The sequence below is a fragment of the Condylura cristata genome, unplaced genomic scaffold (assembly GCF_000260355.1).
Source record: "Condylura cristata isolate star-nosed mole 26May11 unplaced genomic scaffold, ConCri1.0 scaffold00017, whole genome shotgun sequence".
In the NCBI taxonomy this organism is placed as follows: Eukaryota; Metazoa; Chordata; class Mammalia; order Eulipotyphla; family Talpidae; genus Condylura; species Condylura cristata.
This window is the reverse complement of record NW_004567118.1, coordinates 29,336,721-29,352,179: the sequence shown is the minus strand read 5'-3', so window position 1 is coordinate 29,352,179 and position 15,459 is coordinate 29,336,721. Positions and strand designations below refer to the sequence as shown.

Here is a 15,459-nt window from a genome sequence, read left to right as displayed (position 1 = left end):
CACACACACACACACACACACAGAACTATAAGAATATCAACCCTGAAGAGACAGTCTCATTGTCTGTCTGCCCTCTCTCTCTCTCTCTCTCTCTCTCTCTCTTTCTCACACACACACACACACGTCTGATTAACCCTAATGATTCTCGGAGCCTGGAGCCTGGGTCGAGGCCAACTTAATCCCACTTGTTATCAAGCTGACAACAAAACCCAGTCCCTATAAATCTTTCCAACATAATCCAATCTCAGCATACCCCAGTCAGTCAACTTAATCTATTTTGTATCAATTATGACCTAGTTTATGGTTAGTCAACCTCACACTGACAATTATCATTCACCATTAATTTATTATATTCTTGCACCTGTGCCAAGAATTTCACTCTTACTATCTCCATTTCACATATGCAATCAAGGTACAAAAAAGTTAAATCAATGGCCCAAGATTACAAAGCTTGACAAATAGAGTAAATTAAATTTAGTTCCAAGGGAACTAAAGTAACTCAAGAAGAGCCATCCTGTTGCAACAATCTTTCTATGTAAAGCCCAGACTTCTAGCTCTTCTAGCACTCAATCTAATCCAGTCTGCTTTCCAGAAGAGTTGAGGTTGAGGACACAGAGGGTTCACTCCCAAAGGCTTCCAACAATAATAGTCTTCATTATTTACAGTCCCAGTCTAGTCCAGAATTTCCCAAATCATCCCAGCAGAGCCCCATCTATTCTAGACAGTCCAGAATATCTCTACACGCAGCTGTCTGATTAATACAGATAGAATACCCCAATATATCTTTCTATACTAGCAAAGACCCTAACAAATCTATCTGCTCCTGCATGGTGCGTCCCAATAAAATCTAAGCACCAATAAAAAACCAATACAACCCAGCCGAGATTAGAATGATCCAAGTTTCCCCAGAATACCCTAATCTATTCCAGGGCCGACTTGGAGCATTGTGCACTGGGGCAAACTAAAATATCCCTAAACAATTCTGACAGTCCCAGTACAAGCCAGAATGTTCCAAGTTGCCCCAATATAGTCCAATCTACACTAGGAAAATTAGAGAATAGTCCTACGTTGTCTATGTACTACGGGACTGCTCAGAATGTACTAAGCTACCAGAGAACAGAATACCCCCAAACAAGTCGGAGTGCACCGTTCTGTTCCCATATAGCCTAATCCTCGCTAATCTGATTTAGGGTAGTCAAAGCCAGTCCCCTACCGCTGTTTGCCTCAATCTGTCCAAGCATAACCTTGTTCGTCCTGGGATATCCAATCTACAGTAGAATCTGCTCCATTAAAGCCAAAAAATCCCAGTATGGCCCAGAGAAGGCCTATGTTCAACAATATTGGCTAATCTACTGCAGTAAAGCCCCCATCGTTCCCAGTCTAGGCCTCGCGCTCACCCGAAATCCTGATCCATAGACTTGAAAAAGTACTTAGCGCCCGCGGGCCGCTGCAGGACGCTCTTGAAATCGCCAAGGGTGATGCGCTCGGCGGGCACGGGGATTTTCACCAGGTAAGGAGTCTCTTCTTCATCCAGGTGATAAATCACCTTCGTCTCCCCGACACCACCGCCCCCCGCGCCGCTGCCCGCCATGGTTTCGCCCGCGCGCTCCCGGGCTCTGCCGCCCACCCAGCCGGGCTAATCGCCCCCTCGCGCCTGCGCACACCCGCAAACCAACGCGCTAGGGCCGACAGGACCGACCCAAAGCCGAGAGAAGTGCGACGGAGAAGAAGGCAGGGGTCAGCGGGGTGGCGGCGGCGGGGGGCGGGCCGTGTAGAGGACCCAAATCCGCGGACTCCGACCGCCGCGCGCCAGCGCCGCCGACGTCGCTAGCGCCTTCAGTGCCCCGCCCATCTCTCCCCATACCACGTGACCTAACCTAGCCCGTCTGGCTCGTCTCGTAACGCCCCGGTCACGTGTCTTGCCCCATATCACGTGACCCCCAGTCCCGCCCAACACCCACCACGTGATAGGTGCTTTCAGCAACTGTCTCCCTACCCTCAACGGGCCCGCCCCCAAATGTGTCCCCCACTCGTCTTTCCCACCCCCATGTACCCTCCCTATGCTGTCCTCAGTTCCTAAGGGGCAACCGATTCCCACACTTAGCTCCCAACTCAGAGCGCCAAGCAACTCTGATCCCTTGGAGCATGCTTACGGGGTGGGGGTTCTGCACTTGAGCAAGGTGGGGGCATAGGGTGGGTGGGAAAGGGGCAAAGCTGGTCATTTTCAGTTCTGACTGTTGAGTGGTGGGTTTTAGGGTTTTAGCCCTGACGCATGCCAGTCTTCTGCCAGCTTCTCCCAAACAGGACAGTCAGTGAGGGTTATAAACACAAAAAAGCCCACTCTGATTTATTTACAACACGCAGGCTGTCTGTACAAACAGCTGGCCAATGTTATTAAAAACCAGAGGTGAGAGAATCATCACCTTTCTGTTTTCCTTCCTCCCTTGGCCATGCTCTGGTTGGTATTCCACCTGAGCTGCCATGCCAAAAAAGGGAAGTCCAAAATTAAAAATACAACCGGTGTAGAATAAATGGGGAGTGAGAAAAGATGAGGGGAGGGAGTGCTATATTTACACTAGAGTTTTATAGACAATTGTCCCGTTCCATCCAAATCCCAACCCGGGCCCAGAAAACGAAGTGGCAGATCCAGAGACAGAGATTAACTGTCTCAGACCCAGACAGCCTCACTCCCCCAATTGTAATGGGTCCAACTTCAGGTCCACAAGCTGGGAAGGAAAATTAGGATAGGAACATGACACTCATTTCCAAACAAGTCTCCCTTGGGATTTCCTGCCTCGAAGTGGGACAAAATCCAAGCTCCAGGGGATAGGCTGAGGACCCTGAGGCTCAATTCCCAAATCATATTGTCATTTGGAAGTTCCAGCCTAGAGATGGCAATGTCAGGGTTCTCCGGATTTGGGAGGCCCCCCTAACCGCCGGGCTTCTGGTCGCAGTTCCTTGCATTTCTGGCAGTAAAAGAAGTCAGGGACATTGGTCTTCTTGATCTTAGCACAGGAGAGGTGGATCCACGTCCCACAGAGGCTGCACTCAATCATGGGCCGCCCTGCAAAGGGCTTTCGGCAGTAACACGTGATCAGATCCCATGAGTCATCACCTAGGGAATAAAAGATTTGTTTGGTATTCTGCCTAAGCTCTTGGATCCCCCCATACCCTCAATTCCATTGTCCCAGCTGTCCCTGGGCGAGCCCAAACTTCTCACCTGATTCTACCATGATGTCCTCATCCATGACCCGCATCTCGCCTTCACTGGAGCTGGCATCTCCATCTTGGCTTGTTTCAGTGCTGCCCACCTCCTTACTTTCACTGTCAGTGGGAGGGGCTCCTTCAGAGTGTACTGTGGCAGGGGGCCTAGGAGCCTCAGGGGGAGCTGGCAACACAGGGGCTGGGGCTTCACCCCCTACCATTGCTGCTATCTCTTCCTCCTCTTCCTCCTCTTCTTCCTCCTCCTCCTCTTCAGAGTCTGTATCACTGGGGGGTGCTCGGGGAGGCCCAGGAGGTGGGAGTCTATCCCCCCGATCTGCCTTTTTCAACTTCCGCTTCTTGCTCTTCTTGATTCGAGACCTCTTTTCCCCATCGCCAGCGGTTGGCCGAGGCCTCCGAAGCACCCCAAAGCCAGCCCCCCCTCCTGGCCCCAACTTTCGGTTCTTTCGGTCCTTCTTTCGAGGCGGCTGGGAGAGGTCCCCCTGGGAAAGGGGCACTGGGGTGAGAGCAGCAGGAGGCCGCGAGGCATGTGTCAGGGAAGTGGGGGAGAGTGGAGATGCCATTTTAGGCCCATCTAAATCAAAGAGAGAGTCTTTGAGCTTCATCTTCTCAAGTAGAGTGGCACTATCAGGGGCCTGCAGACGTGAGAAAGTGGATCTCGGGGGTCCTGGCTGGGTGGGACCTGCTTGAGCTGCCCTTCTCTTGGATGACTTTGCTTTCTTAACAAAGGTCTGGATAGTTCGGAGATCTGAGGGGGCTGAGTCCCAGCCATCACTGTCTGCCGCACTCTCACCTCGCAATGGAGAGCTGGAGCCAGAAGCTGGCCAGTCACTTTCCTTAAAGAGGGGAAGAGACCAGGTTCAGCAAGGGGCCCTTTGTCATCTTGGCCTCCATACCAACCCAGCTGGAAAGCCAGAGACTAGACCTACCCTTAATATTGTGTCAAAACAATCAATTCTTGCTCAAAAACTGATCCCCACTCCATCATTTCCTCTAGAGGTTATTTCCTCTGCTTTTAAATTCCAGCTATCTCCCCACCTCTCCTGCCCATAGTATTTGTAACACTGTATCTCCCAGATCAGTCATATTTCTTTAACTATTTCTGCACAACTCTTTTGTTACCATTTTTAGCTACCTCAATTTTATCCAAAAGCACCTCCCATTAACAACACCCCACTGAAGACCATCCACTGCTGCTCAAGCCATTTCAAGCCATTTATCTCTATTATCCCCATCCCCAACCCCTACCCAGATACTAATTTTCCCATCACAGCCCACAGGTTTCCAATTTCTTCATGCAGGTTTCCATCTGGTGGGCTTCTCCTACAGATACAGACTAATATACTCCACAGTCCCTCTGTAGTCCTGGGACACTGACCTCAAATCAGCTGCCCTCCCATCCCTACCTCTTTGCTGGGGGGTATATAACCAGCATATGCCAAGACAAAACTGCAGAATTTGTTGAAATCCTCAATTGTTCTCCGTCTTTTCTCTGGTGGCTGAAAAGAAGGAAACCTACATTACACGGAGTTTAAGAATGGTATTTCCAAAAGCACAGTCACAGAAGTTAAAAATCTGAAAAAGGTGGGGGAGGGGGGAGTAATGGGGATCCTGCAACTAGGCTGCAAAGGTAAAAACCTCACCTGAGTTTCTGGCTTAAGGGTCGGAGGTGGATCTGTGAAAGCAATAAAAGCTGAGTTAAGGCACTGGAAAACACCGAGTGTAAAACCCTACCGTTGACCCTTGGAGGTCCCAAGTGAAACCTTCCTCTCAGGTCCAAACCACCAGGCCCCCAGCTGTGCCGAACCGGCCCCAGCACCCCCCTTCCGCCCAGAGAGGGGCGGAGTCTGGGCGCGGCGCCCTCTCAGGTCTCCTATAGCGCACCCCTTCCCCCCACTGGACGCCTGGCGCCCCGCCCCCCCAACTCACGGTTTCTCTAGACTCGTCTACTTGAATCTCTCAGCGCCCCACCCCGCCATACCGCTCCCAGGACAGAGCTCGAGCTGCCGCCTGCCGTTCCTAACCACGCGCCTAGTACCCCGAGTTCCTACCGACTGAGCTCTACCGCCTCGGGCCCTCAGAGTCCGCACACGCCGCCGGCCTGGCCCCAGGGTCCAGAATGACCACGCTGAACCGCTCCCCGCCCTCCGGCCCCTTCTCCTCGAGCACGAGGCCCGACGCGCCCCTCACCCCCACCCTAAACACAGGCGGGCACACACATCCAACGCCACTTCGCGTCCGGAACAGGCCAGAGAGCTCTAACCCGGACACGGCCCCACCTGCCCCCCCCCACACCGCGCTCCCCACAATTTCGCCGTCCCTCCGCCCCCATCCGGGGCTTTGGCCCCTCCCCGTCTCGAGCTTCTCGGGCTCCCCGCCGGGCCCCCGGGCCCAGTTCCGAGCTCTCCGGCCGCCGCTCCCCCCTCTACTCACCACCAAGTCACTAGGCTACGGACCCCTAAACTCCAGACCCCCCCCCTCAGTCAGCTACTCCCTCCTTCAACAGAAACCCCGCTGCTGCCCCCCTTAGCCCCGGCAACTCCCAGGCTCTAACCCCCGCCGACCAACCTGACTGTTCCTCCCTCTCCCCCCCAGCACCCCGGCTCCCAGCAACTCGCCGGTCTTAACCCCCCACCCCCACCCCGCCCCACCGCCCCTACAACTACCCGGCTCTCCGCGCTTCCCGGCTGTCCCCACAACTAGCCCGGTACAAGCCCCTCCACCGCAGACAATACCCAGACCCCCTCTTTTCCCCATAACTATCTGCCCACCCCTCCAACAATCACCGGGCTATCTCCAGCGACAACTACCGGGAGCTCCGGCACCACCGCCACAAACTCCCCCACCTCGGCGAACTACCGGACTCTTCACTCAGTCCTCTTCCATACCCTCTCTCTTCAACAACTCTCCGGTCCCCAGATTCCCCTAACCTCCCAGTTCCAGGGCCCCAACCTGCCGAAGGCCCTTTCTGCTCCCAACCTCTGAGGCTCCGGGTTTCCAGCTTCCACTCCCTCACCCTCCCCCCCCTCCACACACTGTCTGATCTCCAACTACCCCCAGACCAAATCCCCACTCCTCTTTCTCCAAGGTCTCTCAACTCATTGCGTTCCCACCTCCAGGGGCAGGCCCCGACCCCCTCCCCGCACTCCCCTGCTGAGCTCTGGGGCTCGACCTCCAAGTTTGCCAATTGATTCCTCAGCCGCCCCCCGCCGGCTCAGTGCTCCGTGCCGGTCGAGAGCTCACCTTCGGGACTGGGCTCCGCCATGGCTTCCAGCATCGCCCCCTCCCCTCCTCCCGGTCCGGCGCCCCCTCCCCTGAGTCGGGGATCCCGGTGCCGCCTCCGGTGCTCGGGGCTCCTACTGCCTGGCTCCACAGAGATGTCTGCTTCGACCCGGTGGTGACTCGAGTCCGCTAGCCGCTGCCGCCACCTCCCTTTGCCACAGCCTCCCGCACTCCCGGACCGGGCCCCCTCCCCCCGCGTCGCCGGCCGCCTGCTCCCTCCTCCTCCTCTTCTCTCTTCCCTCCCTCCTCCTCTCTACCCCCACCCTTCGCGGGCACTAATGCGCAATGCATCAAGGGGCTTGTAGTCTGTCGGGAAGCAGCGGAAAGGGGACTGCATGAGCCCTAGGAACTTCAGTTCCCAGCAGGCCACGGGTTGGCGCAGGCGCTGTAAACAGCTCCCCTCCCCCGGGGAGTGGCGGGGAGATTGGGAGTAAAATCATGGAGCGGAAGAGCGCGCGCAGGCTCCTGGGAAATGTAGGCTGGGCGGGACTAAGAAAGAAGGGAAAGAAGGGAATAGAACTCTCGGCCACCATACTGCCTCCTTCAGCGGCTTCTTTCTCCCCCCAAGGGACCGCCTCACTTCCGGCCGGACGGAAAAGTGGTTGCTGGGAGATGAAGTTCCCCTGATAATAATGGCTCCCTCCTCTCGGTCTTGTTCTCTCTCCCTTGGATTACTAGGTCCCCTAACTCGGCACAGCACAAAACCTGACCAAGTTACGTGCAACCACGGACTAGTCCTTTTACCAGCTCCCACACAAGTCTCTTCCTTAATAATCCAGGCGGTAATAACAAATTTGGACGTGTTTATCTAAAGCAGGTACTTTTAAACTTTCCCCATAGGAAACCACAGTAAAAAAATTTTTTTTACATAACCCACCACACACACATGAAACTGAGGTGTCATGAAACGATATATTGAAAATAGTCCACAAAAAAAAGCACCCTTTTTATGCACAAGGGATAAAGCCCAAAATGAACAGAACAAAAACACTATCCCTCCAACCTCCTCTTTCCCCACCACTGAGGACAAAACAAAATGGTGAGGGCAGCAACACAAATCAAAATCCAGTTCAGCTTGGTGGTTTCCTCTTTATTGATGTGCCTACCATTTCCCCCCACAATTTCAGTCCCTTCCACCTACACCCAGAAGAGAAGGTAGTGAAAGGAAGGGCTTGCTGGGGTCCTGAGCCCCTTGGGCAGTTAGAAAGGGAACAGAAACCAAAACAATCACTGGATGTGACAGAGACTGACAGTCAAGAAATCTAAAGCAGAGTGAGAAAAGTGGTAGAGAAAGGGCGAGAAAGGAGAAAGGAGAGGTACTATATGCCATCTCCCCCATAAGCCCTTCTGTGGAGAGGGCCTGAAGAGGGAGTCTCAAACATAAGGAAGTGCAGGTCCTGAAGAAGGGAGGTGATATTTGAGCCTGAAGAGGAGTACTTCAAGGAAAGGGGGCCACCTTTCTCTCTGTAGAATGGGACCCCCACCTCAGGGATAGCAGCTTCACAGACCGTAGACACTTTCATCACTGTAGGCAATGTATAGAAAGAAGTCTTCTTCGTGGTGTTCCTAGGGTAAAAGCAGAAATTAACGATGCTAGGCACACCTGACTTTAGATACATGAACCACCCACTGTCCAGACATATTCTTCAAAAAACAATCTTTTTAAAGAACCCAAAACCAGTGCCTGGACTCTGTCCCTCACTTGACCCAAACCTTAGCAACTGAGTAGTATTATTCCTAGCAACAGCCCTGAACAAAAAGATTTCAAACTGTTCTCTGCTTCCTTCAAATAGGGAGGGAAGGAAGAGTCCTGACTGAAAACAGTTGTTCCAGCTTACTTATGGCTCCCTTTGCTCTACTTTCACTGCCCTATCCAAATCCCAACCCAAAATTATCCTAAAATTTCAAGACCAAAGACAAAATTGAGAGCAAAACAAGTCGGTTTACTCAAAGAACTGCTTACTGAAAACTTTCCTCCCCTCATGTTCTTCCAACTAGTTTCCAAAGCCTCCACTACTTCCGAGTCACCATACCTGGTATAATTGACCCATCGTGGCACTGGTGGGTGGAATGACATTGTTGACAAAGAAAAACAAGGCATCCTCAGCTCGGAGATGAATTCGCTTCCGGATCAAGAAGTAGAACTGACCAACTGCCAAAGATGCAAGATGCAATAAAGTCACAGAGGTCACAAATGCCTTAAAAAAAAACAGCTGCTATGCCGGGCCTCTTCCCACAGATGTTCTCCCACCCACAGGAAGCAATCCTGGGGTCAGGTCAGCTACCTACCTGTGAGATCAGAAGGCACCAGGTATTTTTTCTTGTCCAGGTCTCCTATCCGAGCTTTGGGGGCCTTTTCTACTATAACCTGATGAAGGGAAAATGAAAATTAAGAGACATGAAGTGTACAGCACCAAAGCTCTACCTGTCAATAAAACAGTATTACTAGCACTCAAATCTACCCCAGACTCATTTCTCTTTGTCTCTGCACACGCGGTGTTACCCCTGAGTCCAGAATTCCTGACCCCACTGACTCAAACTTTCCTAAATACACACTATTCCTCCATACGACGTCATAATAAACAACTATGTTGATCAGCGTGGCAGACCCAGAGCTTTAATCTCGAAAACCTACCTAGCTGGAGGATTAACCATGTGAAGAACAGACTGTCAAAACTCTACACCCTTCCACAAGAAAACCAACGTCTATCTTTCCCAACCACATCTCGTCACCCTTCCCTCTACTGCAACCCCACTCCTTCCACCTTTTTCTCAGAGACAGCAAATTCAAGCTCATTCTCAACCCCGCCATGACCGGCAGCCTGCCCGTCCCGCACCCAAATCAGGCTGTGGCGTCAAGTGCCAGCGCCCTCGGCCCTAGCTGCTGTCCTCACCGGGACCCGGTCCGGGTATTTCTTTCGGATCTTCTCGCCCTCAGAGCGGCGCTTCTCGAACGGATGCTCCTCTTTATACACGAACTTCATCCTCCCGGGAACCGGGCTGAACCGGGTTGGGCTGAGGGAACCCGGGGGGGCCGGGAGAGGGGGCGGCGGCGGCGGCGGCGGCGGCGGCGGCGACGCGCGGGCGAATTCGGCGGAGCGATCTAAGGATTTGCGCCACTTCCCTATTCACCAGCCCCGCTGCGGAACAACAGGGTCCGCCCCACCAGCTAAGTTACGCCGCTAGCGCAGTGACCCTAACGCCACTAGCGTAGCAACACCTACTGAAGCCCCCCCCACCCCCCTGCCCCGGAACGCCGTCAGCGTAATCGCTTTGGAATCAACTTGTAGGCTACGCAGTCCGCGTAACCAAGGTGATTGGTTTTTACTATCGTTGAAAATAACTGATAACCCATCTCCCGACATTCCCCCACACGAAGCTGGGAATGAAAAGGGGTAGGAGAACGGGAGATGACAATCGTAATTTGTGACTGGGTTCTCCAAAAGTTCTTTTCGGAAACAACGTAGAGGGGGGAAAAAAAGCAGATAATTACAAGGCTAGCTATTCACGAATGTGTTGGTACGTTGAAAGCGGCCGTTGACACCAAAACAAAATAGTACCCAGATGAAGATGGTCCCCAGAAATAACGGAAGGCAGAAACAAGATGTATATCGGAGAGGCACAGAACACTTAAGTTCCAGGAATAAGTGGACCAACAGAGACAGAAAAGGAGGTCCGAAAGGTAGGGACTACGTCAGCGCGGAAGAACACTTTCAGCATTTGTAAAGTGAAATCATGTGATCGCAGAGAAGGGCGGAGCATCACGTGGCTGTGCGAGGAAGTAGAGCCGGCTGGGGAGGAGGGTGCTGTGGAGGCGGAGTCTGCAGGGCGGGAGGCGGGGCCGCCTGGGCGGGAGGCCAATCCTACCCCCGGGAGTGAAGGCCTTTGCAGGACCTGGGGCGCCGGCCGTCTGAGAGCACTACCCACACAGCTAGTCCTTGTGAAGACCAGCTTTTCTCCGTCAGTATGTCTTTTCTGGCATCCAGGTTTCCTTTTCATCCAGACTTCTGTGTCCTATAGCTCTGCCACACTTTCCCTCAGGACACACAGCTGTTACCCTTTGGGGATCCCTTCCCACCAAAAGCATTGATTTCACATTCACTGCACCACTACTCCCCCTATCCACAAAATCAACACCACCACTCCCCCTATCCCTCCAGTCCAAGAGCAGTGTGCCCACCCTCTGCCTAGGGGACACGGTGGATGTGAACAAAGACCCCCTCCCTTCATTTCCCAGACACCCAGAGAAGGACCTAGGGCAGCTTTGGTTTCAAAGTTATAATGCATGGTTTAAAAGAGGAAAGAAAAAAGAAAGCTGGTTACAGGTCTGAGGGAATCTAGGAAGAAAGGGAAAGTGGGAAAAGTAAAGTTTAGGGAAATCCAGTGGCCCAAAATCCCATTTTCCCACCCACAGCCCAGCCCTTGGAGTGAAGAATTAGATCAGTTTTTTACAAGAGTTTTTAAAAAATCAAATCACAACAAAGCTGGCTTGGCTTCACTTTGAGTCTCCTGGATTACCGAATGTCTGTTTTTCACTCTGGCCAGTCCTGTCTCCATCACAGACACTGTTTCGGCTCTCCTAGGTCTCCGCTTATGTCCCAGTCTGGGGTTTCCAGGGATTTCGAACAAGAAGTTAGAGTGAGGCTGCTTCAGAGTCTGGCCCATGTGTCCATCCAGACTCCAAGTAGAGTGCAGGGCTCCCAGGTCAGAGAGGGGTGGGAGGGGCAGAACCTGCCCAGGCAGTCCTCACCATCGGACAGGGTATCAGACGGCATCCCGAGGGCTTCCCCCCCTATCCCCCCCACCCCAACTCAGGTGGAGGGGGAGCAGCTGTCACCAGAGCCTATGTTGGTGAAGGTTTCGACTCAGCACAGAACGAACATCAGCGGTGAACCTGGGATGACAATAATTGCATTGGTAGAGTCCTTATAGTTGATGTCTTCACAACACTAGTGTAAGGCAGCCTCACTGGAGATGTGGGACAGAAATGATCACCATTTTCACATGGTGAGACTGAGGTTGTTTGCCCAAACCCAATGGCTAAAAGTGATAAACTTAATGTAAGACCTGGGTTCAGATGCTATATTCTTAAGGGAAGAGAAGTAAGTAAAACAGGACAAACTTTTATTCCCTCCTGGGATCCCCCACCACCTTTCCTCAAAAATCTAAGTGTCTTGCTTCCCTTACCTGAGGGCATCCAGCATCGGGAGCAGGTTAAGAAGGGCGGTATCACTGGGGTCACTGAACCAGGATTTGATGGGGATGGCATTGTCTAGGGTGGGTAAAAATGCACATGAGAAGAAACAAATGATTCAAGAGAGACAGAGTGTTCTTCTTTTATTTGAAAGTGGGGAATCCTTACTTCAAAATATATACCTCCCCCACAACCCCCCAACTCAATGACCTAAGACCTTCCTGATTTATCCTCCAAAATAAAATTTAATTTTAATCACCACATGGTATACTAGTATGAAGCTTCTAACTGAACATCCTATCCTGTCTTTGTGTCTGACCTAAAACAAACCTGACATAAAAAAACCCTATTCATAAAACAGACAAGAGGAGACAGGAGGGGATATCTCATTGAAGAGAAATAACTTATATCTGAACCTATAATAACTCAGGGAATCCCAGTTCCATGCATTTAAAATACATCCTCAGAACCACTTTCTGGTCATGCCAGTCTCACCACCTTCCCCCATACCTGGATGGCTCCTATAGGCCCCTGGGGAGTTATCCAGGATCACAATGCTAGAGAGGTCACTGTGGACCACAGAGAGGTCCTTGATGTAGCTGCCCAATTCCAAAGTGCAGTGCTGGAAGGCAGGGTGAGCTCAGCATCAAAAGGAGACTCACCCTCTGTGGTTGTTTTCCCAATCCCAACAACACCCATGACAACCAACTCACACAAAAGGGGACTGTGCAGAACACCTCCCCACATGCCCAGAAGATACTATTTCAGGGTAGATGCCTGAAACTCAGGTCCCTCCCTGGTGGCCTGACTCCTGAGCCTCACTCTTAGACCTGGATCCTAGCCTTTACCTGTCTGTAGTATCTCCTCTTGAGAATGCTTCTGCTATTGTCCAGTTTATCTGCCACAGCAGAGCCATAAATCTCCATACTTGCTGTGAAGACCACTAGCTCATACCACTGGCTCACCTGAAATAGATCAGGGAAGAGAGCTGTTAGATAAGGTGATCAATCATTTAGAAATACAGGTCTAATTCACTGGGAGTCCAGTCTCGCCTTTCAGCAACATCAAGTATCTTTGGGGACACAAATTCTGAGTCTTTGACACCATCAACCTTAAGAGTCACAGGTGTAAGAACAACAGTGCTAGAATTATATCAACACAACAATGAACCCGAATTACTGAAAGCCACTCTCTGCCCATGCCACAAGATCCCCCCTCCAAAACTGCCCTTACCCATTTCTCCTTACTATTTACCTTCTCCAAAACCTCTAAATTTAAAAGTCTTAAAACTACTTCATCAGAGCTCCCTTTAGCTTCCACAAACTCACCACTTCTAAGAAGAAATCCACATGAGGCCTCTTATGTACAAAAAACCGGACAGGATGTTTGTCTATTACCACCTGTAGAAAAACAGGGAAGGGCTGGCCACAACACAAACCTGAAAGACACCCCACCCTTCCATTGCCTGCTTTTCTTTCTTCAAGCTGATGCTAGTGAAGGGGACATGGACGAAGACAAGACACGCTGGGATTGGGAAAGGGGATCCAAGTATGAGCAGAATAACAGCTGTAACTATTTCATCACTTATCCCCACACACCTTGAGAATGAAGTCAGGAGGCGTTCCAGGCCGAACTGTGGGCCTCAGGACCCCATCATGATGGGAGTGAATAAGCGTTTCATCCAGATCCAGCACCAGGATCTTCTTCTTCACCTGGCCTGAACCACAATGGGAAGGAGTAATACCAACCAACCTCCAGCCCAGCCCTTGAACCCTACTTCACATTAAAGGAGTCTTCCCAGTCAGCACACTCACCCAGCCGATTCCGGGACACGGGAGATAAGGGGAGAATATCATATCGAACAGTTTGATACTGAATTACCTAAAAATAGCAAGAAAGCATTTAGGATTAAAACAAGGAAATCTTCCCCAGTGACAATAGATGGCACGTGTTGAACATTTAACATATGCACCATGTGTTGCACATTTATCATGAACACTTAGCACCATGTAAATTATTTAACCCTCAAACCACCGTAATAATAATATCTGTTTCAGTGATGAGGAAACATCATCTCTGTTTGAAAGATGAGGAAATCCAGGGTTGGAGAGATGAAATACCTATCTAAGGCAACACAGCTAGGAAGTCTAATTTAATTATTTGCCTCCCCAATTAGAATGAAAACTCCATGAAATTATGGTTTGTCTCAAGCATGGCTGTGTTCCCAGAACATTTTAGCAGCCTGATCAGCTAATAGAATCAATGAAGAAGTGGAAATTGTAGTCATGCAACCCAATCCAAGAACTTGCCTTCTTTCCCATATTATATTGCTTTGTTTAACAAAGAAACACAAGACCCACCTCACCTCCACCCCAAGGACTCTTTGTGATAATTCCCATCACTTCCAGTTGGGAACTAAGAGCCACAGATTCCTCAGAATGGAATTCTTTGGAGAGTTAAGAGTCAGGAGGGAAGGTTCTTGGGTCCTTAAGGAAATGGAGGATAAGGGAGTCCAGAGGTTGTCAGGTCAGCTAAGTTCCTCTGGCCGGGGGCCACTAGGCCTATTTTAACCAGCCACCTGTCCATTTCTATCTCTAGTAGCCAAGTCACAAGTTGCAGAGGACCTCAGTCCTCTGAGCAGCCTCATTATCCTGGTACCCAGCACAAGGCAGAGAAACTAGAAAGCCCCACCTGCTAGTCTGACAGTATATTCAGAAGACCAGAGTGAAGGGCAGTGAAGTGAAAAATGAAGGAACAAGGACCTCACCACTTCAATTTTCCAGCTTCTCCAAGCATGCTCTAGAAGCTCCTATTTCTTTCTATATCTTGGGTCTTTATGCAAAGCCTGGCCATTCTCTCCTCTGATCTCTTCTAAGCACAAATGCTTTTCAGCCTGTCCTTAGGGCCTGAGCGTTAGCATACATAACCAGGCTCCCCATCTCCCACCTATCAAACCAAAGTGCCTTCTTCCCCTAATCCCAAAGCATCTGCCCTTCTTTTCTCCCTGGGCCATGATGAAGGCTGCAACAGCTCGGGTGTCCTGACCTGCTATCTCGGGTTGCACATGCTGGGCATGTAGGGAATGCTCCAAGCATCTGCCAGAAAGGGGGTGGAAGGGAGAAACCAGATTGAAAGAGAAGACAAAAGGCTGTGGGGTCAGTGCAACCTGAAGGAGAGCAATTTTGCAAGTTAACTAGACACTGGTAGCGTTATAGCACTATCCCCTGCACCCAGAGCAAAAAATTGATGTACTAGGGAAAATAGGGGGATGTTTGGAACAGGGCCAGGCAGAAAGAATGTCAACTAGCATATAAACCCCAGGAGCTAGCCCCACACCCATCTTAGCATCTCTGACCCCAAATTCTTTTTGGCTCCTAATTTCTGTCTTAGAGTAATAGTCCTACCTACAACTACGACCACCCAGAGCAATCTTCATCTTAAATTAGGGAGTGGAAGACTACTAAGAGACTGAACCCAAAGCAATGGCCATCACTTGAAATCAATAAGTCAACCACCACAACCACCAGGGCTTTCTGGAAATTCCTTGACCTAGGCATCCCCTCTGAGTTTTACAAAGATATAATAAAGATATAATTTTTATAGAGATATAATAAACAGGGGGCCCTCCCTGGTGGCACAGGGGGCTAAAGCACAGCACTAGGAAGTTAAAGCCACTTCAGCACGAGTTCGATTCCTGGCTAGGGAGGTGCCCCACATGGTATGGCAGACCTCTCCTGACTTGCCCACTGCTTCCCTCAGCA

The 15,459-nt window shown here is 51.0% G+C and overlaps 4 protein-coding genes across 5 annotated transcripts in view; all 4 read right to left on the bottom strand.

Moving 5' to 3' along the window:
- Positions 1–1,872, bottom strand: part of DVL2 (dishevelled segment polarity protein 2) — an 8,149-nt gene extending 6,277 nt beyond the window's left edge. The window contains exon 1 of the mRNA XM_004684684.1: positions 1,398–1,872. Coding sequence (XP_004684741.1) covers positions 1,398–1,591 — 194 coding nt within the window. The 5' untranslated portion in view covers positions 1,592–1,872. The remainder of the gene's footprint in view (positions 1–1,397) is intronic.
- A 447-nt stretch (positions 1,873–2,319) lies between these two features.
- Positions 2,320–6,719, bottom strand: PHF23 (PHD finger protein 23). The gene is made up of 5 exons (XM_004684682.1): positions 6,466–6,719; positions 4,866–4,897; positions 4,629–4,721; positions 3,221–4,058; positions 2,320–3,115 (listed from the first exon to the last, which is right to left on the bottom strand). Exons 1-5 carry the CDS (start codon positions 6,497–6,499, stop codon positions 2,901–2,903), a joined length of 1,212 nt encoding a protein of 403 aa, XP_004684739.1. The 5' UTR covers positions 6,500–6,719; the 3' UTR covers positions 2,320–2,900.
- A 678-nt stretch (positions 6,720–7,397) lies between these two features.
- GABARAP (GABA(A) receptor-associated protein) lies at positions 7,398–9,603 on the bottom strand. The gene is made up of 4 exons (XM_004684681.2): positions 9,399–9,603; positions 8,794–8,872; positions 8,538–8,656; positions 7,398–8,070 (listed from the first exon to the last, which is right to left on the bottom strand). Exons 1-4 carry the CDS (start codon positions 9,486–9,488, stop codon positions 8,005–8,007), a joined length of 354 nt encoding a protein of 117 aa, XP_004684738.1. The 5' UTR covers positions 9,489–9,603; the 3' UTR covers positions 7,398–8,004.
- A 1,147-nt stretch (positions 9,604–10,750) lies between these two features.
- Positions 10,751–15,459, bottom strand: part of CTDNEP1 (CTD nuclear envelope phosphatase 1) — an 8,085-nt gene continuing 3,376 nt past the window's right edge. Inside the window, exons 2-8 of one of the 2 annotated variants that reach the window (XM_004684680.2) lie at positions 13,513–13,579; positions 13,297–13,415; positions 13,027–13,098; positions 12,547–12,663; positions 12,209–12,320; positions 11,692–11,776; positions 10,751–11,398 (exon numbers count right to left, since the gene is read on the bottom strand). In XM_004684680.2, coding sequence (XP_004684737.1) covers positions 11,338–11,398; positions 11,692–11,776; positions 12,209–12,320; positions 12,547–12,663; positions 13,027–13,098; positions 13,297–13,415; positions 13,513–13,579 — 633 coding nt within the window. In that variant the 3' untranslated portion in view covers positions 10,751–11,337. The remainder of the gene's footprint in view (positions 11,399–11,691; positions 11,777–12,208; positions 12,321–12,546; positions 12,664–13,026; positions 13,099–13,296; positions 13,416–13,512; positions 13,580–15,459) is intronic. The other variant, XM_012726489.1, reaches the window with a different exon arrangement.

Bases quoted from the DNA above. Each gene is read 5' to 3' on its own strand.
- PHF23 (XM_004684682.1), bottom strand. From the start codon at position 6,499: ATGCTGGAAGCCATGGCGGAGCCCAGTCCCGAAG. The intron at 4,898-6,465 runs GTGAGCTCTCGA...TTGCTTTCACAG, and splicing joins GGCGGAGCCCAGTCCCGAAG to ATCCACCTCCGACCCTTAAG. The intron at 4,722-4,865 runs GTGAGGTTTTTA...CCTTCTTTTCAG, and splicing joins CCCTTAAGCCAGAAACTCAG to CCACCAGAGAAAAGACGGAG.
- GABARAP (XM_004684681.2), bottom strand. From the start codon at position 9,488: ATGAAGTTCGTGTATAAAGAGGAGCATCCGTTCGAGAAGCGCCGCTCT. The intron at 8,873-9,398 runs GTGAGGACAGCA...TCCCTTCATCAG, and splicing joins AATACCCGGACCGGGTCCCG to GTTATAGTAGAAAAGGCCCC. The intron at 8,657-8,793 runs GTAGGTAGCTGA...CATCTTTGGCAG, and splicing joins GGTGCCTTCTGATCTCACAG to TTGGTCAGTTCTACTTCTTG.